Genomic DNA, 21984 nt, shown 5'->3' on the forward strand with positions numbered 1-21984 from the left:
GGAAACAAAAGCATAGAGCTTGGCACCGTTAAGCTACAGCTTCACTGAGCTACATAGATTTACAGGTACAAATCAACTGTCCCTAAATGGATGAATCAAAAGATAAGCTGTTGTCTATTGTTACAGAAGTCCTGTGGTTGTGCAGAGTGGAAGTCTTTTTCTCCTTACCTGCTGTTGTGTCTGTAATGCAGCTAAACCAGGTCTGACATCTGGAACTGGAGGGGAGGGGGGCAGAAGTAAAGATTGGGTTGTTATTACATGGACTATAGTCATTTATAAAACAATTCACTTAGCGACTACACATGATGAAATCAATTAGATATGATCAAATTAGACAGATATCCTTCTAAACATTCCACTACATGTGATGTTACAAGAAGTTATACAAGACTACAAATGCTAGTAGATTTACACTTAGTGTCCTTTGTTGATATATATAGACTGGTTTATTTGCAGAAACACATACTTCATACATACATAGTACAGTAGGTTAGAAGCTTTTTGCAGCCAAAGGCTGAATTGAGAAGCTTTTACAAATTTTTAAAAAATTACATGACTAATACATAATATATATACATAAAAAGTGCCTTGAGAGGCATTAAACACCACTTATACGCTAGAATAATACACATTTATGCTAAAATTACATCATACAACTTCTGTTGGCAAATTACTAAGGTACAACTGACAATAATAAAAAAGTACAATTACATCATGTGCAACAACATAAAATGAAATCTACTGTATGGCAAGGTTATTCAGTATGTTCAGCATTGTGGGGACAGGACTGCATAAATATCTTTTTGTCCCAATGGGTGGTTTGTAGCGCCGTGTTTGCCTTAGCTGCATGTTGTGTGAGTGGTTACTAACTGGGGGTAGCCAGGGGGCGTGCCTAGACCTAGTGGCTGAAAGGGCAAAGGCCCGGCACAGGGTTGGTAACACTAGGATGTATCTTACCTGAAGAGGCTGGTTGTTTTGTATCAAGGTCCTCAAACCCATGCCTGCCCTCTGCATGGACACCTGGATGCCTGGATGTTTCCAGTTCATCCTCAAGTTCTATTACTTCAGGCACTTCTTGGGAAAATTTGGACTGGTGCTGAGATAGAAGAATCATAATGGTTTGTTGTGGTAATTTTGCAAAATTACTGTAGTCACAAATACCATGATTACACATAAGTTACAAGGTGCTAGATGACTATAATTCAACTTTTACAAATTAAAGCTCCATATTTGTACTGACTCACATCTCTGGTAGGTGAGGCCCCCCACAAACCGGCTGGGACATCATAGTCATCCTGGTGAGACAAAGTAAAGAGACAACAATGTCACCATCATCCATGGAAACACAGTAAACAACTCACCAAGGATAAACTTACTTAAAAAACTATTTACCCAGATTCTCCAGTGTGTAACTGTTAATATTTGAAAGCTTGTGTTGTACTCACCCCAAAGTTCTCCTTCTGCACCACCTGTCTGCTGGCCAGGTTCCTCCTCGCCTGTCTGGTACTCCGTCTCACCTGTACAGACATCAGGTACATTGTACAAAGTCACATCTGCAATGATGGCTTCATGGCACAGGGATTCCTATTCCAGACCCAGAAATAAATCCCTCCAAACAATTACCCACTTTTTTCAGGGGATGAAGCTTACCCACAAAAACAGGGACAAAAACGAAACAAAACCTTCATTAGCAAACAAAACAACAAACCAAAAACAACACTTGCCAAAGCTTCTTAAGTAAAAGAATTTTGTATGGGTTATGTATGGTTTTGATAATCTCTAAGTGTATGACTATGAATTCCAAGGCCTACTTGATGACATTGGTTCTCAAACTGGTCTTCGTGACGTTCCCCAGTACAGACAGCGTCCCTGTTGATGCCAGGCGCGATGCCGTGGGGAGAGGGCGGGGCCAGGTTCTGGTTGTGTCGGAATGGGCGCCGGTCTCGCTTTGGTGTCACCCTCTCAGCAGCTAGAACAGTCTGGTACACCATGTTCCTCTCTGAGTCCACCTGGTTTTATGGAGAAAGTTTTAACCACATATAGATTACCTAGTAAGTTGCCTTAACCTTGTACAGCATGCTAGGGTAGCCACTTTGCACTGAATCTATTTTGGTTATTGGGTAAGGCATCATTGATGCAGCAATTATTTCTTGCTTTTTACACTATAATTGCTATAGGCCATGTATTATAATGTTCAAGAAATTGAGTAATGAGTAGTATCACAGTAGAGAAGCACTTTGGACTGTTCCTTATTCATAATGGTTAAATATCACTCAGTAAAGAAAATTATGAAAATCTCAGGTTACATCTAAATTTGCTGTAACTGTAAGTGTAAGAAGAAACATGCAATTTGACAGAAAAAAAATCTTATCAGGTACAACAACGTATAATCGTAGAAGTTACGGGTAGAACCCTATATTTAGTATTGTATGAAAAAGCAAAATTTTCACAAACCATTCGCGAGTTGTCCTGTAGCTGCTCTTCCATCTTCTGGAGCCTCAGCTCTTGTACCCTTCTCCGTACCTCCCTCTGGAACTGTTTCAGCCTCGCCTCTTTCTCTCTGGTCAGTCGTCGAAGCCTCTCTTCTTCGTGAACTGCTGCAAGCTACCATTAGATAAACACAGGAAAAATAAATAAACATGGTATACACAGGCTAGTTGTAATGGCATCTTACATGATTGCATGAAACAACAGACATCAAAAATGTCAGTGACGGCAGTAATTGTCGGAGTGACGACGGCAGCCGGACATTAACGGAAGAACGGAAGAAAACTCATTTTCCCCTCGCCCCCACGTTCCAAACTTACCATAGGGTCAAATATCGGCGCAGCAGACTGCTGTGGGCCCCCTTCTACCCATGCACCGACCGGTACGACCTTTAGGTTCCTAGCAGCCATCAGAGACTGATCTATACCATGTTGGTGACTCTGAACTTTGAACTTAGACATATTTCCTAGCAAGCAACAAAGTTTCGTTTCAAAAAGCGAGCGTCCAGGCATTTGAACTGAACATAGCCGCCGATTCGAAGCGCAGTCGTGAAGGCGTTCAAGAACGTCACCTAGCACTTCTGTGAAGCATTGCAGGAATGTATTTAGCTCGATCGACAGGGAAGACTTCTCCTGACATGCCTGAGTTATGGCCAAATATTTAACATCAAAATTGCATATTGCTTTTGCAGTGCAGGAAGTGAAGAATAGATCTAAGCTTTCCAATGCGCGTAAAACATTTCTTAAAGCCAGGCATTGCCTTGGTGAAGCTTGGAATTCATAATAGAGCTTTGTTGAGTTGTTCTCGAACTTCTCACATCTGTTGTCATGCCGACGGCTGCTGGCACGTTTAAAAACATAGCGTATCAAAAGTAGCTTTGAACTAACTTCTGTCGACGCCAGTGGCAGTCATCATAGCTTTCAGAGTAGATGGTGTAGGTAGTTTCTGTGAAGTGACACGGGCAAAGTATGAAGTGGACTTGCATTGCGGTGGTCACTATAACAGGCCATAAAGCACCTTGCAAGCTTGGTACACAATGTATTTTCTAAACGTGACGATCCGTGATTAAAAAGATCTACAAATAAAAAAAAGAGAGATAGAAAGAAAGAAATACCAGACCACCCGTGCCTCAGAATGCGTTATTGCATTATGAAATCGTGTTTTTTTTAAATATTGGCAAACGATTATAAACAGTTCGTCAGCGAAGTGCGCAAATATTCTGCTTGTTATGTTACGTGAGCCAGTAACCAGAGATATTCGTGGATGGATCTCTTTTGTTATCATTAACTAATAAGCGTTGCATACTTCTCGTGGAAACAAGCCTCACTGAGACCAGGTAACGTTAGGTGACATAACAACGATGTCATTCAAGTGACAGGGACAGGCCTTGCCGCGCCAGGCATCTAATGACATTGACACACTCCGATGCTTTTGTAAAAACACTCCCTAATGGTACTACCTGGAGCGAACGTAACTCATTTGCATGACAAAGTGAGCGATGACATTTAGGTCACACCTTGTTGGTACACCTTTGTGGTGGGCGTGACGGCGGCCATGCAGTTTATTGGTTGCTTGGCGACAGGTTGGTCACGTGTGAGAAATTTGCATAATCAAGATGGCAGAGCGAAGAAGGAGGAAAGAAGCTGTGGCGCAACACCGAGAGAAAAACCTCAGTTTTAGATCCTCCAGAAGGTTTACAGCGATGGATCGACTACTTTCCGTCCTTTTTGTGATGCTGATATACGTGTCACACTCACAGGGGAAATATATATCCGGACATTTAGAAACAAAGGAGGTGAGTTCACACCTTATCGTCCCCCTTCTCCGGCAAGCCCGGCCGGCAACGGCTTTAGTTTGAGCCCCTTTTGATAAAGAACTTCACGCTTGCCTGGCGATGTGCTTCTTAGTACTAGTGTGTAGTGCAGACACTATTACTTAGACATGATAGGGGGGGGGGGAATTATGGAGAGAAATGGCGTATTCCAACCAACCCGAAACTAGACGGTAAGACCTGTAACGACATAACGTTAGGTCCCAGGGGACAGATTCCCGGACCTGTGGTGTTTACTAGTATGTTGACTCGTGCAGTGTGTCAGTGGTTTAGGTTTTGTGAAGAACATGTGTTTTAGCTCATAATTTGTGTACATTCATAAAACGTCCGATCGATGTGTTTTGTGTACAGTATTACAGTATTTTGAAATATAAATAGGTAGATTCAAAACATAATGTCAAGAAATCAAGGATTACAGGAACACGAAGGTTTATTGTTGACAGACATGGAGGAAGTAAAAGTGAAGTAGTTGAAGTAGCATTTAACGTTATACTGTGTAATAAAAAAGGAGTTACAGGGGCACATTTTTTAACCATTAGACAAAAGCAATAAGGAAATATTCCCATGAACATTGAAAAAAGCTTGCATCTGTGGAGATGCAAGAAGTCTTTACTTTAAACTTTAGATAATTGTTGGGCCATGAGTGTCATTGTATACACCTACCAGGAAATAAACCAGGCATTATGATAACTGTTTTTTTACATAAATTAACAGGCAAATCTCCATTTTTGGGGGAAATGGTATGTTGGTACATCCTCCTGACAGGTTTATAGTGCTATGAACAGTGAACACCCTGAGATGATACCAAAGCTTAACCAGCCAAAGTACATGTAACGTTACCTACATTTTTTTTATGTGTAAACCAGACCAACTGTCAAATACAACATTGAAAACATACAGTATATATGTAACTGTTATTACCTGTGATGAAGAATGTAGACAATCTGCCCACATTCTGCCACCTACAGTTCCCACTAACATGCACCCTGGGGTCAGCCTTGCTCTGTTTGCTTAGCGTGTTTTTGATCTGGTTAGTCCAGATTTTGCTACCAGTACTGCATTTTTATTTGGTATAACAAAATGAACTAGAATAGCTACTATTATCATAGTACATATGTATTGATAATATATATTATGTGATATTTATCTTTTAGAAAAAGTCCTTTCAGTAGATTTAGAAAGGTAAAGCTTTTTTAAACAGTTGGTAGAGTTTGATTGATTGACATGTGTCTGTCATATGTAACATGAATATTTCATGTGTAGGTTTTCCAGAGTAGGTCAATGCGTGTGTAAAAGCGATTAAAGCATGGTGTAGGGGTATTTATGGGCACAATGCTATTGTACAAAAGCCTATGAAGTGACTGTAGTATGAAAATGTGTCATTTCTTTTCTTAAGTCTCAATACTAATGTCCAAATAAACAAGACCTACCTAACCATAGTAGTTTGTTCAAACCTCACATTTGAAGTGGTTGTGACATCAGTCCTTCTGCCCTTATTAAGTCAATAAGGACAAAATTAATCATGTCATTAAAACTTGATAAATTACCGTTGCTGCAAAGTAATTAAAATCGTAATCATTTTTATGCAACAGAATGGATAAAACCTAGAAATTAGGACAAAAAAAAGAGGTATAACTAAGAAATGGATTTTTACTAAATGTTCATTTCTTCGCCTTGAAATTGTGAGAAGGCACTATGTGTTGTCTGGAAGTGGACTAACAACATGTACCAACAGAGATGTGGTACAAGAGCTTTTATGTCAGGAATAAGCTGTGGTAGTTCCGACTTACGTCAACAGTAGAATTGTGGACTAATGAGAAGAGATAGAATTTCCCCTGTGGACAAAAAGGGCATTATGGGGGCAATCCATGCCTCATAACAAGGTCAGCTGAGTGTTATTAAAGACTAATGCGATCTACATCTCAGATTTAACCTTACATAGTTTTGTTGGCTTCAAAATAGTTTGCTAATATCTTTCCAAATTTTGTTTGATGCATTAGGCCACACCAATTTATTTCCTTGGTTAACGGATTCGCCGCTTCGTTTTTTTGCCAAAATGAAATAAAAATAAAAACAGAACAAAAATCCATACTCTCGGGTCCCGAATTGGGGCCCCAAAGTCCACCCGGTACGTTGTAATTTTTCAAAATTTGGGCATAGTTAACAGCGTTAAAAATACATTGCTTCAAGGCAGAAACATTTTTCTGAGTGCAATTTGTTCGGAAAGCTAGGTTGCCTCTTCAAAAGTTCGTCAAAAAAAATTCTTTTGATATAGAACTCGCCCCCCACCCCCTTTGCACATGTCACCATTCATGGGACAAAACTTCACTGACGACAGTCAAACGTACGGCAGATTTAATAAGTCACCAAGTTTACCTGTAACAACATATCATCTCCCTTTTAGATATATATTATATTTCATTTAGAAACACGTATTGTGTCGGAAACATGTGCTAGTAACGGGCGTTAAAAGTACAATGTAATCGGCCGAACGTATAAACTCGGCCTGAGCGGCACATGCACACACACCTTCAAAACGATCTTTTTTTCCAGGGAATATGTAAAAATAACACGACATAACAATGTATTCTGGCATCACAAACTGTATTACTCTCAAAAAGTACAAAATCCTACCACAAACATGAGAATTTGGCAAAGTAAGAAGTCCTCCATGCACGTAAGTCCATTCACTATTTCTCACGGTCGGAAGAGTCCACTTTGAGTAGGGGGAAACAGGTTCTTTTAATTATAGAAATTGCTCTGTGAAAAATACTACTTGTGCATGTGGCATTCTAACAAAGTTACATCTTATTTAGATACCTATAAACAGGAGTACAATTGCAAATAATACATCAATTATTACATCTAAATTCTTTAATAAAATGGTTCCCCCTACAAATAAAAACCCCCATACATCAAAGACTTTATAGTGAAACCCTAGACCATTGAATTTGTGGCAACTTGAAGAGTGTGTCAATGTGGCTATTTGTTTGAATGATGGCTATGTATAATGTAGCTGTAGCATACCTAAAGTGAAAATGGGAAATATAAAATGTATACTACCGGTAGTATTTGGGAATTGGGGAAAGATAAAAGAAGAAATGAAATATCTGTAAAAGTAGTTAATTCTTTTGCCAATAACTTTTACACATTCCTGGAAATTTGTCTAAAGCATATATTTAGGATATTGTAAATTTCAAGCTCTAAATAACTTCCATATCAGCCAGACACAATAGAATGCCCAGCCCAGTGGTTAGCTGTGTGCCCTGAACTAAGAACAATGGGATCTGAACAGAGCACCCTGATTTAAACCACTCTTTGGAACTTTGAAAGATGAATAAAAGTGAAACCAGTTGGATGGGAGTCTTGTCAACGGACAGTTTGTTGTTCATACAGTAAAGATGTGTATCTTGCAAAATAATACGAATAATTGTAAAGGGATGTAAGAGAAGTTGCTCATGTACATGTAGTAATGGTCCTTTCAGTTCAATAAGTGTCTAATATAATGTCTTATATCATTTTGTTACTTAACTTAATGGATTGCTTACTACATGGCTGTATGGCAGGTGGTCTCAAATTTTTATTTTTATTTTTTTTTCGCCCGCCCGCTCCATTTTTTTCTAGAAAAATCCGTTAACCAAGAAATTAAATTGGTGTGGCCTTATGAATAAAGGATGTGGACACCCAGAGTAAGGATAATCCCAGAGGCTTTGACAGCAGCCTTGATGATTAATGCACCCTGACATCTACTTTTCATCAGATGATATAAGTACACACACACTGGCTTAAATAAGAATTTAAGAATCTTTTTAGGATATGTTTATAGAATATCCTCAAATATGTTTTTTTTTGTTTGACAATTTTTTGGAGAACACTAGAATCAATGTTTAGTGAAAATGGTTGGTCTGGTACTGATAAGACATACTTGTAACTGGAAAAATACTTTTTCTGCCTCTTACTTTAGGAACTTCTGACATTTCATGTACCTGCCCAACAGGCAAACATTGCAGCAGATATTGACTGAATCCTAGACAACAGATACATAAGACACTGGTATTTATATGGAAGCTCGTGTCCCTGTCCCGTTATTGAAAATGTTTTACAAAGCAAATTTGACCATATTTTCACTTTGTTAAACTTTGTTTTGCAAAAGTTAATCTGGTGGAAACATCCTGTTTTGCAATGTTACACAGACAGACGTCCCAGGATGTTTTGAACAGCTCTAACTTGGATGAAAACACAAGCTATACAAAGATACAAGTACTAGTATATGTATGTAAATGCAAATGCAGTGCTTTTGTGTAGTAACCAGATGTTATTTATGTCTAGTTTATATGTATAATATATGAACAAGATTGTTGTCTTGAATCCCAATGTCTTGGAAATTAAATCTTCTGATGTTTGAGACCTGACTGGAATATTCAAGACGTTGGCAGAATTATTCATCAGTACAACTAGCAAAGGGTTTTCACTGAGAGAGCATCTTTCTTTAGACAGTCTGTTTTCTATATGCTCACTGTACATCATGTATATTTAGCTATGTAGATTTGACCTTTGTAGTTCGGCTTCACTTACTTTAGCACTACCATAACAAATGGTTTGCATAGAGGCTGCGATGTCCCTCAACCGCACAAGTAAGAACACAGCACAATTCAAGGGCTTTTCCCCAAATAATGCACAGCTTGAAACAGTCTTCACTTAGGTGTCCTCTTGGAAAGCGCCAAGAAGCCATGAGAGTCCCAGCTGAATGCTTGCATGATCTCAGGACAGTCTGTTGAACTCCTTTCCTCAGTCGATAAACAAAAGCCTGTCTGATTTGGGTAGCTATTGGCTGCTCAAATTGCACTCATGTTGATCAATCAGCTCTATTCAGTCCATTGGTTTAGTATCTTGGATGGAAGAGGACTGTAATTTTCATAACTAGGTGCTCAGTTTAATAGCTCTATGGAGCTAATGACATTGAGGTCTGAAGTGATTTATGTCAATGCCTTTAAAGGTTGGAATGTACTAGTGACGAACATCCGTAAGATAACAAATTAGTTTTAAAAACATTGACAGAGATGACGACCTTCCTTCAGAATTCAAGTCACTTGTAAAGATTAGGTATTGTCCTCAGAAGACTGCAATCACAAAGGACAGGTAGCACTTTAGGGAAAAAGGTGACATGTTTTAAGCCATGAAAATGTTGTTGAGTAACCACTTCACAGCCTTTCTGCCTTTCTAAAGGAAACAGAAATTGATTAAACATATCTGTTTACCTTTTCCATTAAAAAGAAAGGAAATATGGATGTGCTAGTAGTGTTCATTTTGTGGTTTTTGTGGTTACGATTCAAACTGAGCAGTCCCTGTTCCTGTGACATTCTGAGTAAACTTGGAGGACCGTTCTCCTTCAGTGCAGTTCATGGTATCTTGAGTTTTGCTCCATCATGACGCAGGAGCAGTCAAGTATACACTGTGTAGTTCCAGAATCAATATTTGTACCCTTTTCAGGCAAAACTTGACTTGACATAGCTTAACTGTGGTAAAAATTGTTTCACCCTACGTTAGTATATAGTGCCAAAATCAATATCTGACAGTGTACCTGTTAACAACGAAAAAATCTGACTGTTCATTGCAAACTGCTTCAGCTTGATAAATCTTAAGTTGTACTCATTCAGGAAATGTTAACACCAACAGTTTTATTTTTTATGGTGACAAAGTAGCAGTACATTGTACATGTAGATTGTGTGGTACAATATGCTACCTGAATTGCAGAGTAAGTTAAACACTACGTATGATGCTGTGACATCTCCATACATGCGAGAAAGCAGTACCCAGCAGCATGTACTTGATATATACATTTCCAGTAGAAGCAGAGCACTTTGTTACCTTGGAACTAAACTATCAGTTGCTGAAATTGCTTACTTTGGACCCTTGTACTAGTTGTAGTCCTTGCATTTCCCATAGACTTTTTAAGGAAATGAATAGTTGATCAAAGAAGCTTCCAAAATAGAGAGATGTGACCCTGCCAGTTTCTTCTGTAGACTCAAACTAATATTTTGATGGGTAGGAGGAGAGGATTACTTACTTTTACTTAGGCCCTTCGCCCCTGCCAGGGCATAGGCCACCGATGATGTTCTTCCACTGCATTCGTCTCTGGGCCTTCTTCTTCAGGTCCTGCCAGCTGGTACTGATGCTCCTCATCTCCTCCTCTGTGTCCCTTCTCCAGCTGTTTAGAGGATTACTGGGGATAAATTCTATGTAACCAAGCAAGCAGGTGTATGTCCTTTAGTCAGGAAAAGCTCAGTTTCCCCAGCAACAAACTCCTTGCCACATACTGTTTGTTGAGACTTTGTACTAAAAAAATATTTCGTAGTTAGGATTGTATGACCTTTTGCATGTAGTTAAGACATTTTTAGGTCTAACTTGGAATGGTAATCCTAGCTGGGCAAGCAGACATAATAGTTGACTTGTTTTGAAGCAACAGTGCAGAAATGTATTTATACAATTATACATTGTAACTGTTACTGCAAACATTCTTATCTGTATCTTGAAAGTGAGGTGTGGAATGTGGCATTTAGGACTTTGTTTCATGATACTACGTTGCATTCAAAGCTAAAGTCATTTTTTTAGAGAGCTAGAGTGTAAGACAAAGATCGCTGCAGGATTTTAATTGCATCGATCGTTGCAGGATGTTACCAGCAGAGCAAGCCTTTTTCATGTGTTGTCTTGCCTTTTCATCTATATCAGTATATGTATATCAAGAAGATGATGACCATATGTTCTCTTTTGTTATTTTCCAGCAATGGGCTTTCCTGGGAAGATTCTGTTTTCTGTCGGAGCTGGGGAGGTTGAAGTTCCAGTTCACCTACAGTCCACAGGTGAGGATGGAATGTAAATTCATGTTCAAAACATGATCTGATCATGCTAATACTAGGTGTCTTTTTGTGGTTTATAACCACAAGGTTATGGCCATAGGTTATTAGGCTGATGTCCTGCATTATCTATAATTCATTTCTTTCCAGTGGAATAGTTTCAGAAGCAGACAATTTAATGGTTCGGAAATACCTTTTACCACAAATTGCTTTTAGTTTTAGTAGCCCAGAGACCAGCAAAGCTGGAGGATAACAGCATTAGGGTTGCAACACTGCTGATATTCAGATATTCTGTAGCCTATAGCAGCAGACTGGATAATTATGTTCCCTTTCATTCAGACCTGCCGGAACAATTCATTCCATTTTTGATTAGTCACCTAGGCCTGCAGGTAGATGTCCAGGGGGTGAAGCATGGAAAGTTTTTTCTGCAACCAGCTGTGTGTAAAACAGCAACATCTTTCCCCAAACATGGATTGTTCCATTCCTGAAATTTTGTATACTAGTAATCTGTCCAAAACCCTGAAGTTCTTGATTTAAAAGTCTTGCACGCTTCCCCCATGCCAGTGCTAGACAGCTGAACTGTCCCTGTAAATTAAAGTGGCAGTTGTGACAATGTTTAGTCATGTTCCCATGGTGACAAGGGTGTGGTGTTTGATTGTACCATAGCATGACCTGACACTGATGTAATGCATGTATAGGAAAGACAGTAGTTAGCAAAGTGGAAATTTGGAAAATTTTGCTTAAAATAGACATGAAACTAAAAGCCTGTCAAACCAAACCCTTGCATGCAAAACGTATTTCATGATAGGTTCTATTTGTGGGAAAAACAAACTTCTGAAAGCTGGGATATGGGTATACCTGTAAATGTTGTTCTTATATACCAGAACAAGAGACCTCTGCTACTAGGTATGAATCAACTATAAAACAATAGAAATTGTGATGTGAACCCAGACTGTATGTAAACTGTGAAGTGACAGCCAGCATAACAGTGGAAACTGAAATATTGATTTTTCAGTAATTCACATGCACCAGTAGTCCTCAAAATAACCACCAGCCTGAGTACTGTCAAGCCCTTTCATTTCTCCCTCTGTGTACTTGTGTTGGAGGGACTGAAAGCATGAGAAAAACACAAGAGGCTGAAAGGTGCGGCTGAACAAACAGCCATGTAATGTCCCGTCTGGTGGGAGCGCAATGTCAGTAACCATATGGTGATATCAGCACCATACCAGGTCGCTCATATGCAGGTTGTTAATATTGATAAGGTTATAGTATTTGCCCACATGATTGACTCTCAAATAGATCAATTAATTAATCCATCAATCAATCAATATTATCAACCCAGAAATTGAAATGGCCCATCAGCCTAAGCCTGTTTTAGGTCAGGATTTCATAGTAAAATACACATGTATAGAGAAGTGAACTTTGTTATAAAAGAAGAGACTAGACATCGGCTAGCTAGTATACTAATAGTAATACCACCATACATTCTTCTTCACAGAGTCAGCAGCTCAAGTATTATAACCCTGTTATTGTATTGTTGGACTGGTACAGTACGTACAAAGTAGGGATCAGGGAATGTACCTACAGTTTCTAATGTACTGATGATATTTCTGTCCACAGGAGGTATGTGGGAACAGTGTTGGCTGTCAGAACATTCTCTTATATTATGATGAGGAGGACCAATGGCCAGCTGTGTACCCACATCCAGAAAAGGTGTGTTCTCTGAATTTTGTTTTTTTCATGAGGCCTGACGTGCATACAAAATGTTCATGTTTCAGTTTGATCATACTTGTGTCACTTGTCAATGAGTAATATCTTTCTTTATTAGTTTATTACTATTTTCATTTCTAAATGACATTTTGTCTTGAGTATATTTTCAAATTCTGTTATCATTCCCAACAGTTAACAGATTTTAGGCTGGCATAATTGACATTGAATATTGTTTAACTGGGACTTTTGTTTTCAGACTATTTTCACAGATCTAGTTTTTTCAGATTTGACATATGTTTAACTTAATGATTAAGCGATACCAATAATCAGAATACACGAGTCTCAACTGTTTTTCAAGCTACTGTAACAGTCTGCCCTCAAAGGTCAAGGGCTTTGATCACAGGCACAAAAAGTGGAAGGCGTTGGGGGATTACAGGCTTTGGTTTTACCGCCTCTTTGCATACCTCTGTTGTCGTGTACTCTCTCTACTTAACTGGCCAAAGTTTGACAGCAGTGTTTGAGTTTTTGAAGTGTCTTGATCCTAATTTTTTCGATAACAAATGATACTAGAACTTAGTAGAAGTTCACGTCATGTACCATACAAGAGTACTCTGCCCATGTTCAAGCTTGTTTGATTCTAGAAACAGGTGGCAGCCAGTAGAACATAGCGCTCTGTACATTGTTTGTTCTCTTACAAATTTGTATTGACTCTTACGTCTGCTCCGCTGGGGGGGTAGCAACCGTAATCCCTTATTCACCTGGCAGACTTTACCTCCTGCGTGGTTCAGTGGAACAAAACCTGACGTTGCCATGTTTGTTTTGTGCTGAACCAGTATGTAGGTTTGCCTCTTTAGGTCAACATTTGCACGGGATAAATGGTAGATTGAAGCCCTTTCATTGGCATGTGTGCAATTGTTTAGGCTAACAAGAAGGTGAAGGAAAGAAAAAAGGTCACATTTTAACTGTAGATACTGAGGAGATTGAAGAAATTATATGTGTACCTTCTATTTGTTTGCTATGTTGAAAAGGGAAACAGAATTTTGGAAACTGTTCAAAGAAGATTGTCTTTCTGTGGAAGTGTTTGGTTTAAAATCTTGCCCCTTGATTGTAGGAATGTTGTGAAACAATTTTTTTCATCCTCTAATCTAACAATTTGTACAAATGTAGGGCTAACTAAGGAGAGTCAAACAACATCGTGAAATTTCATGTAACCCACACACAGAAACACTACAAAATGGCATACCTGACAAGAAGCAAGCAATGATCTTAAGCCTAAAGTCAATGGGCACTATTGTACATTAAAAGATTCTCAACATATGTAGATTTGCTTAAGTTCACTTTCTAGAGTTTCCTATTCTTCTTGCCTTTTCTGCAAATAATGGCAAATTGATTCATGTATCTGCTTTGCTTGTTGGCTAATAAATACTAACCCGAAAGATGGACTTTGTAGAACTTCTAGTTGATTCAAATTCAGTATTCTGGTCTATTCATCTTGTGTGCACTGCAATACTGAAGATGATAAAACGTCTGGTCTAAATTGTCTGTTACCCTCTGTTACCTTGACAGTCATTTTAACTTAAGATACTTCTGTGTGTCACCCATACATGCTTTAATTAGGTAATTTAAATACCAGACAAAATGAGATAAACGAGTGCTGGAAAATCAAAAACCTCACAAGGTCCATCTTTACCGATGCTAACACTGCTGTCTGTGTACACTGTTTCTTTGCAGAATTGCTTTGAAAAGGAGGCAGTAGTTAACGTAGACCAGAACCAGGTCATCAACCTGACCACTAGTTATAGGTGGAGCGGCTGTGAGCTCAGCGATGATGGAGAATCCATGTCCTGCGGGGGTGGGCGTAGTTTCCGTTCAGCCCGTGAACGCTGGTGGTACATCGCTATTAGCAACTGTGATGGCAAAAACGTAAGTCGAGCTGTCCCTTTCATTCATTGTGAAAATACCCCGTTTGTTTTTCAGAATTGCTCTTCGAAAGAGGCAGTGCTTAATGTAAATAACAACCAGGTGCTAAACCTAACCACGCAGTACGTATGGTCTGGCTGCGAGCCAGTGGTCTCCGACGATGGCTCGAACACAATGACGTGTGGAGGAGGTCGCTCCTTTCAGTCGGTTAGGGAACGATGGTGGTATATTGCAGTGTCCAACTGTGAGGCTTTCATGTAAGTGTGTCGCACCCTGTTCCTATCAACACATCCTTAGCCCTAGTGTTTCTCTTCCTTAGGGTCTTGTCACATTTGTCGTACGATGGGTCAATGACAGAAAATTGGGGACATCCTTAGCACATCTGTGGATGTATTGAACGGAGTTCACCCATCCATAGCATCTGTGAAAATCCTGCAAAAACAAAATCGTACGACTAGTGTGACTGCTTCTTAAACTGTCCTCCTTTATCCGTCTCCCTGCCAACTTCTGTTGCAATGAAAAACAAACTTATTGCATGGAGATGTTTACAGCACTTCAAGCCTGTTGTTGGAAGATGAGCCCATTCTTTCCTACAAACACCTGGCAATATTCACAATGCCTGCTGACGTGGCACGCACATGCAGCTCAGGAATGGCATCATGGCATCTTGTCCCATATCCTTGAAAAGATTTTAAGAGAGGACGCATTCTCTGCACTCTATATATGATATACTTAACTCTTTATTTAAGGAACTACTAAAAGTTCTTAAAGTTCAAAACACCTAAGCATTTCAAGGTATCTCTTTTAACATGTATGTGTTTGTTACACACACAGGGCCTTGACATCCAGTATGAGATGACACTAACAAACGGCAACAGCTACTGGACCCAACACTTCTCTGCTGATGAGTTTCGTGAGTAGATCATTCCTAATACTTGATGAAGCTGCATACAGTAGGGTTCATAATGTCAACTTGTTAAGCTCAAAATTTAACCTTAACTCTACAAATGAAGTTTCACCTCAGAATAGAGAAGTCAACATTTTCACATATTTTGATATTTTCTTGTAAATGATTGAAATTACTACTTTGTCATTGAATGCTTGATAACAAAAAGACATAATTTCTAGGCTATACTTGTGGTTACTACTTGTTAATTTGCTGCTTTGGTTCCCTATCAGATATCCTGGAGACAGACATCACATTCCTGGTTCTGTTTGCTGGTATCCTGGCCTTGTCTGTCTGGGTAGCAAGTAAGTACCAGTCTTCATTAAACACATTGTTAGCACATTTGGGTGTTAGTACTACAGCCTAGTTAAGTGCCAGTCTTTTTAATGTTAGATGATATAAGCAAGTATATGAAATATCACAATGGAAATTGAACTTTCATGAATAAATGAGTATTTCACTTTCCTTTCACATGTATTCAGTTTTCAGGTGTGACATCATTTATACAGAAGTCAATGTGTACTATATAAATGGAACTTTTAAATGTCACATGGTTCCTGTAGGAACTGTAGTGTATTTCAGATGTTCTTTTGGCAACACTGGTCTGGTTGTACAAGAACTTTGTCTTGGCTGTATTGTGGTATATTAAACATTTGTTCTCATTCTCTTTCAGCCATTCTTCGGTCGCGACAACTATTTCACACATCCTACAAAATGTACATGGCTGCTGTTGGATTTCATGGTAAGTTTGTGTTCCTTATATTGTAAATTTTGAATGAGTTTCATAGCATTGTTTTCACATACCCATTAAGTCTGAGATTATCACCAACTGTGATGTTTAGATATCTTATTATGCCTGTAATTTGTTTGTAAGTTTTTCTACAAGTTGGCCTATTTGTGTTTTATAATCTTTTTTTGTTGTTGTTCAGTTTTTAGTCTGTTTTTGCTGTGCCTGCACTACGGACAGTATGGGAATGATGGCATAGGTCTGCCTGCTGCACAACTCTTAGGTAAGGAATTTACTTATTAGATTACATTTTTCTCAGCAAGGGGCAGACCAAGGACAATAGGATTATCTGTGAAGTTTATTAGAAAACTTCATTAGGTTAATTGGCAAACTGCAAGATTCACACCCAAAAACTTAATTAAAACAAAAATTAATAGTTTAAAAAGGTAAAAGAAGTATGTATGGATGTCATTAAATGGCAGTTTGGCACTTACAGTTCCACTGAATTTGAAGATTCAATTCAAGTGTCAAAATCTGGTGTCGACAACAAACGTATGGTGTTAGAAAATGCAACCGATTCCTAAAATGTTTAATTCTATTAATGACACTTCTCAGGTCGGATTTTCCAGTCTGTGAGCTCCCTTGTGTTCCTCCTGATGCTGATCCTCCTGGGGAAGGGTTACACTGTCACCAGGTGAGACTTCTCTTCAACTGTTGATCTTCTTAAGCACAGGTGTTTGACAAAAAAAAATGTTGGAGCCTCTAAATCCTATGTTTGTTTGTTTTTCAAATTCAAAGATTAACAATGGACTGTATTTGAGTAAGTGTGTAGAGGATTCTAGATTAACTACCTTCACTGTAATTCTGGATATGACAATATGAGAAATTCCCTGTCTCCTTGCAGAGGTCGGTTGAGTCACTCTGGTTCTGTGAAGATCTCAGTGTTCATGACGCTCTACACACTCACTTACGCCATCCTGTTTATCTACGAGAGGGAGGTATGTCTTCCAGAATCTGTTTCCTGTAATGAAAATGTAATAGCTGAATGTTGCTGTCTCATCATTTTCATATCGTTCGTATAAACATTTACTGACTGATGTGACAGTTAAGGTCAGTTTCATTGCCAAAGTGTGAGAAGTGAGAGATATTTTGTACTCCTGTCTCAATCCTACTCTACTGTTTTGATGATCATGTTGCCAAGTACAAAATGTATTAATCTGTCTTTTCCTCCTTTGATCTAAAAAAATTAAAGGATTGAATTTTTTTGGTATTGGAATACTTTGAATGTTATATTTCTGCTTATAATCTAAGTAAAAGTATATAGTTTTTTCATGGACCTAATAACATGTTTTTTTTTTCAGTTCTTTGATGCTGGCCTGGTGCTGTACTTGTACGAGAGTCCCGCGGGGTACGGACTGATCGGTCTCCAGCTGCTCAGCTGGCTCTGGTTCTGTTACGCCATCTTCTTCACCCTCAAACACTACCCAGAAAAGTCGCTCTTCTACGTTCCATATTTCTTCTTCTACACTCTGTGGTGAGTATGGACATGAATTCTTACATAGTAGGAAGAAATTGGTCCCTGTTTGTTTTAATTCTTAAAAAGTTAACCTTATTATTAACCATTTCTTCTTGTCTTAAGATTCATTATCGTTTTCTCTAGCTATGGTAGGATTGCAGTTTGGTCATATATTTCATACTTTCCCATTATTAATTAGAAGGTTGCTTTTAAAATGAGTAGTGACAGGGTACAATGATATTTTAGCATAACAGTCTATTTTATAGACGATGTTGTAGTAATTTGTTCTTGTGTTCATGTGTGTATGTAGGTTCCTGGCTGGGCCAATCATGGTACTCATCGCAGCGTTTGTGATCTCTAAATGGGCCAGGGAGAAGATAGTCAACGGCCTGGAACAGTCCCTCGCTTTCTGTGCTTATACATTCTTTCTGGTAAGTCTGTCAATGAAGAGATGGAGAAACAATTTACCAATAAGTTGGTAGTTATAATGAGCTCTTATTTTTGTTTGTTTATGAGTATTACCATCAAAGATGTTGAAATGTAATTCTTGCTCATCTGTGTTTCCAGATCCTGACCAGACCTGGAGCAGCCAACAAAAACTTCCCCTTCCACGTCAGGACATCTCAGGTAGAGCACTCCTTGTGATGTAATCTTGGCACAAAAGCATTTTTATTAATTCATCGTCTTCATAATTGTTGCTGGGTCTTCAAAATTGTAATATCTATATCTGTTGCAGATTGGCATCATTGATGACTATGAGCACAGCCCACAGCCAAACGGAATAGCAAACGGAACAGCAAACGGCGTCAACCTGGATCATTTCCCACACCAGAGCATGTACAGCACTGACAGCAGCTTTATTGGGGGAGGGGGCCCAACTTTACTGAACTCTTCACTGTGGCCACCCCTGCTAGTGTAAGTATGGAATATAATAGATTCATATATTAATGTGTGTATGACAGGATAAGGGAATGAATAATGTATGGACAAAGAAGGTTGAATTACAGAGAAAGCGTATCCAAGAGTATCCATAATTTCTTAAACATTATCTGAAATATCACACAAAACTTTTTCCTAAATTTGAAAAATTAGAAAATTGGCACTCTATGAGTTGCTGAAAATTATGATATTGCATTCTATTATTAATTTCGTTGACACTTGCAACTTACCATCTGTCAATAGCTGAAAACTTGATCTTAACTTTTGTCATGTGTCATTAGTTATCTTTACGTTGCTCATTTTTTCTCCAATTTTACATTCCAGAGCCAATCCCGTCCTGCAGACAACCCCCCGCCCTACCCTGGGGGGTCGATGGACCCAGCACGCAGAATTCCAGACTTCACAGTGAAATCAGGGATCTCGTAGGAACCCTGGCTGTGCTTGAAGGTCACCGATGTCATGTACAGTGTGCTGACTTATGTCCATTGTAGCAAAAAACAAACTGTAGTTTTTATATTTATATGTAGCTACAGTATGGTCTAACAAACAGAGCTGTATATAAAAACTTTAGAAGTTTGAGTGTGATACCTAAACACATCCTTAATTTTTTGGTTAACCATTTGTATATATATTGTTAAATCCAAAGGTCTTTTAGTAAGCATATAAGAAGGAAAATTTCTACAGAATGAGTGTGCTTCTTTTAATCCCAGATGAAATTTTTTTAATCAACAATCTACTTTATTGAGAAAAGTAATCTTTCCAAGGTATAGCTTCAAGTCCATGCAAATTTCCTAATTTTCCCGTAGTCTCTTTTTGGAGTGCGTGTAAAAAGGTTTTTGTATGAAAACGACCAATTTTTCTGACTGTGTAACATTCCATGTTGTTGACACATGTACAATGTAGCAGCGACCAACTGTCAGGAAGATTTCCATATGTTGAGACCAAATTTTAATGTTGTAAAGTTTTCAGGGTCTTACTCATGTGGATATGCTGCATTTTCTTCCTGATGGTAGCATGTGGATAAAGAGAACTATAATGTTGTCAAATTCTATTTTCATATTAGATCATGTTATGTGATTCCCTGGTGATTGTACACATTGAGCATCTGGTATGGGTTTGTGTGCTGGTTGGTTAGAAATGGTCCAATGAAGTGGCTTAGTTTTCTGATTACCATGTATGGTATGTGATTTATCTTAGTCAAAAATGTTTGGATGTGGAAAAAATGAGGTTTTGGTAAGGTTTTGCTTGAAAATTTTAGTTTTGGTCTCCCAGCCCTTGCTGTTGACTTTTCATATTTTTATGATATTATATTGGGACAATTTTACTGCTTGTATTTAAATCTAAGATGTGAAAACTAAACTAGGCTACACCAGCAATTTGTTCCTCCCTGAATTTCTATCAGAAAATGGAAGAAGAGGAATGACCTTAAACTAATCCTCATATAACTGTGTGTTACGGTGTTTTTGAACCTGGTGGACAAGTATTTTTTTTCTGTTTGAGTAGGTTTGTAAGTCGCACACTGTGTGTGTTTAAGATATTCCGCCATAGCAAGCTGAAACTAATGTTAAGATCACTCTACCTGTAACATCCATTTCAATGTTGGGTTGACTTTACAATTGTACATACAGTTTGTATATATATATGTATGTATGTATGCGTGTGTGTGTGTGTGTGTGTGTGTGTACTGCAGAAAAAGTTGGTAATAGTTTCATAATGGAGGCTACAACTGCATTGATTGAATTCAGTAAGGACCATTGCTTGAAAATATAATTTATAGCACAGGTATAATAAATGCTCGGTACCAGGACATCTTTTTCCTTGACTAAAGTCAGCTCTTTTAGATACTAGTAACATTTTGTACCCTACAGGTGCCATACAGCACCAAACTGTTACTGTTGTATACTTAATAAGCCAGAATATTTTGCTACAGATAGTTGTGTGAAAGTGATAAGTCAAAATCTGACATGCTCTTGATACCTTTTGTGTGGAATAGTCAACAGCAGTGCCCATGAAACAATGTCGTGGATGGCAGTTAATTACACAAAGAATCATGGACTAGCTGGAATAGCCCAATGGAATGTACTGTGACATTTGCATGGCTGTTATTTATTCTGTGGGGTGAGGCTTTCCGTGCAACATAGCCATTGTATGAGAAGAATCTTTGTAAAATTTTGAATGAAGTGAATTTTGATTCTTGTTGGTCTTACCTGCATTGTGTTTATGTACAAGTGTTAGAACAGATATGTGAAATGGGGCATAAGATTGTGGTGTGTGATTGAGCTACAGGAAGTGCTGATGAAAAATAATGTTTATACAAGCAAAGGTAGAAACAAACATTGTACGTCACATGTTACAAAAGTGTGGGGAAAGTTTTCATGTCAACATTGATGATATTTTGAGAAATAGCTCTGAACTTTGACTACTTAAAACTTTTATGCCAATCACGTCAAGAAGCTAAGATGCATCTTAAACAGCTTCTTAATCAAATTCAGATATTTTATGATGAATTTTAACCATTATACATCTGTATTAGCTGTATATTACTGAACAAACTGCTCATTTCTGGTATGTATTCTAACTTCCTCACTAACACATGAAAAATAATGTTGGTGTTTGGAACAAAATTTTCTGTGAAATATTGTGTGTCTTTTAATGACTTGTTTGTTGTCAAATACAAACTTTCAAGACTATACGGTATATCTTGAGCGTGTGAGATGTTGTCATTGGTACTTTGTTTTCCTGCTTGAGGCCATTGTGTGATTCCATTCATTCATTGAAAGGAAGGGGACGACACCACAGCCTAAGTTGTTGAGATAAACGTTTTAAACTTTCGACAACCAATCAGCATTTTCTAACTACTAGGTTGGATTGGAATGCCCCCTGTTGGCTGCAAGCTGAAATGCAAGTGCATCCAAAAGTGGAAGCGAGTTGCCATCCATAAGCATTAGATTAGTCTTCATTTCCTGTATGCAAGGCACATTTATCTTCCAACGCAAAACATTCAGATATTTCCATCCTTTCCATTTCACTATTTTATCGTAGGTGGTTGAGATA

The 21984-nt window shown here is 38.4% G+C and overlaps 2 protein-coding genes across 2 annotated transcripts in view; one reads left to right on the top strand and one right to left on the bottom strand.

Moving 5' to 3' along the window:
• The window catches only part of LOC109470139 (coiled-coil domain-containing protein 15-like), a 4307-nt gene extending 1274 nt beyond the window's left edge, over window positions 1-3033 (bottom strand). The window contains exons 1-7 of the mRNA XM_019768921.1: window positions 2808-3033; window positions 2455-2604; window positions 1812-2009; window positions 1446-1517; window positions 1245-1295; window positions 958-1096; window positions 169-215 (exon numbers count right to left, since the gene is read on the bottom strand). Of these exons, the coding sequence (XP_019624480.1) occupies window positions 169-215; window positions 958-1096; window positions 1245-1295; window positions 1446-1517; window positions 1812-2009; window positions 2455-2604; window positions 2808-2999 (849 nt within the window). The 5' untranslated portion in view covers window positions 3000-3033. The remainder of the gene's footprint in view (window positions 1-168; window positions 216-957; window positions 1097-1244; window positions 1296-1445; window positions 1518-1811; window positions 2010-2454; window positions 2605-2807) is intronic.
• Window positions 3034-4084: 1051 nt separating this feature from the next.
• Window positions 4085-21617, top strand: LOC109470187 (transmembrane protein 145-like). The gene is made up of 15 exons (XM_019769010.1): window positions 4085-4282; window positions 11101-11178; window positions 12793-12885; window positions 14614-14805; window positions 15637-15715; window positions 15982-16053; window positions 16422-16490; window positions 16678-16758; window positions 17091-17169; window positions 17380-17473; window positions 17837-18009; window positions 18302-18422; window positions 18559-18618; window positions 18728-18906; window positions 19255-21617. Exons 1-15 carry the CDS (start codon window positions 4103-4105, stop codon window positions 19337-19339), a joined length of 1635 nt encoding a protein of 544 aa, XP_019624569.1. The 5' UTR covers window positions 4085-4102; the 3' UTR covers window positions 19340-21617.
• Window positions 21618-21984: the final 367 nt, after the last annotated feature.

Source organism: Branchiostoma belcheri, unplaced genomic scaffold (genome assembly GCF_001625305.1).
Source record: "Branchiostoma belcheri isolate BF01 breed outbred unplaced genomic scaffold, Haploidv18h27 scaffold22, whole genome shotgun sequence".
NCBI lineage: Eukaryota > Metazoa > Chordata > Leptocardii > Amphioxiformes > Branchiostomatidae > Branchiostoma > Branchiostoma belcheri.

What these genes read in the sequence shown, in the direction of transcription:
- LOC109470187 (XM_019769010.1), top strand. Translation starts at nt 4,103, where the DNA reads ATGGCAGAGCGAAGAAGGAGGAAAGAAGCTGTGGCGCAACACCGAGAG. An exon ending in GCCTGCTGCACAACTCTTAG is followed by an intron (nt 16,759 to 17,090) that starts GTAAGGAATTTA and finishes GACACTTCTCAG; the next exon opens with GTCGGATTTTCCAGTCTGTG. An exon ending in CTGTGGCCACCCCTGCTAGT is followed by an intron (nt 18,907 to 19,254) that starts GTAAGTATGGAA and finishes TTTACATTCCAG; the next exon opens with AGCCAATCCCGTCCTGCAGA.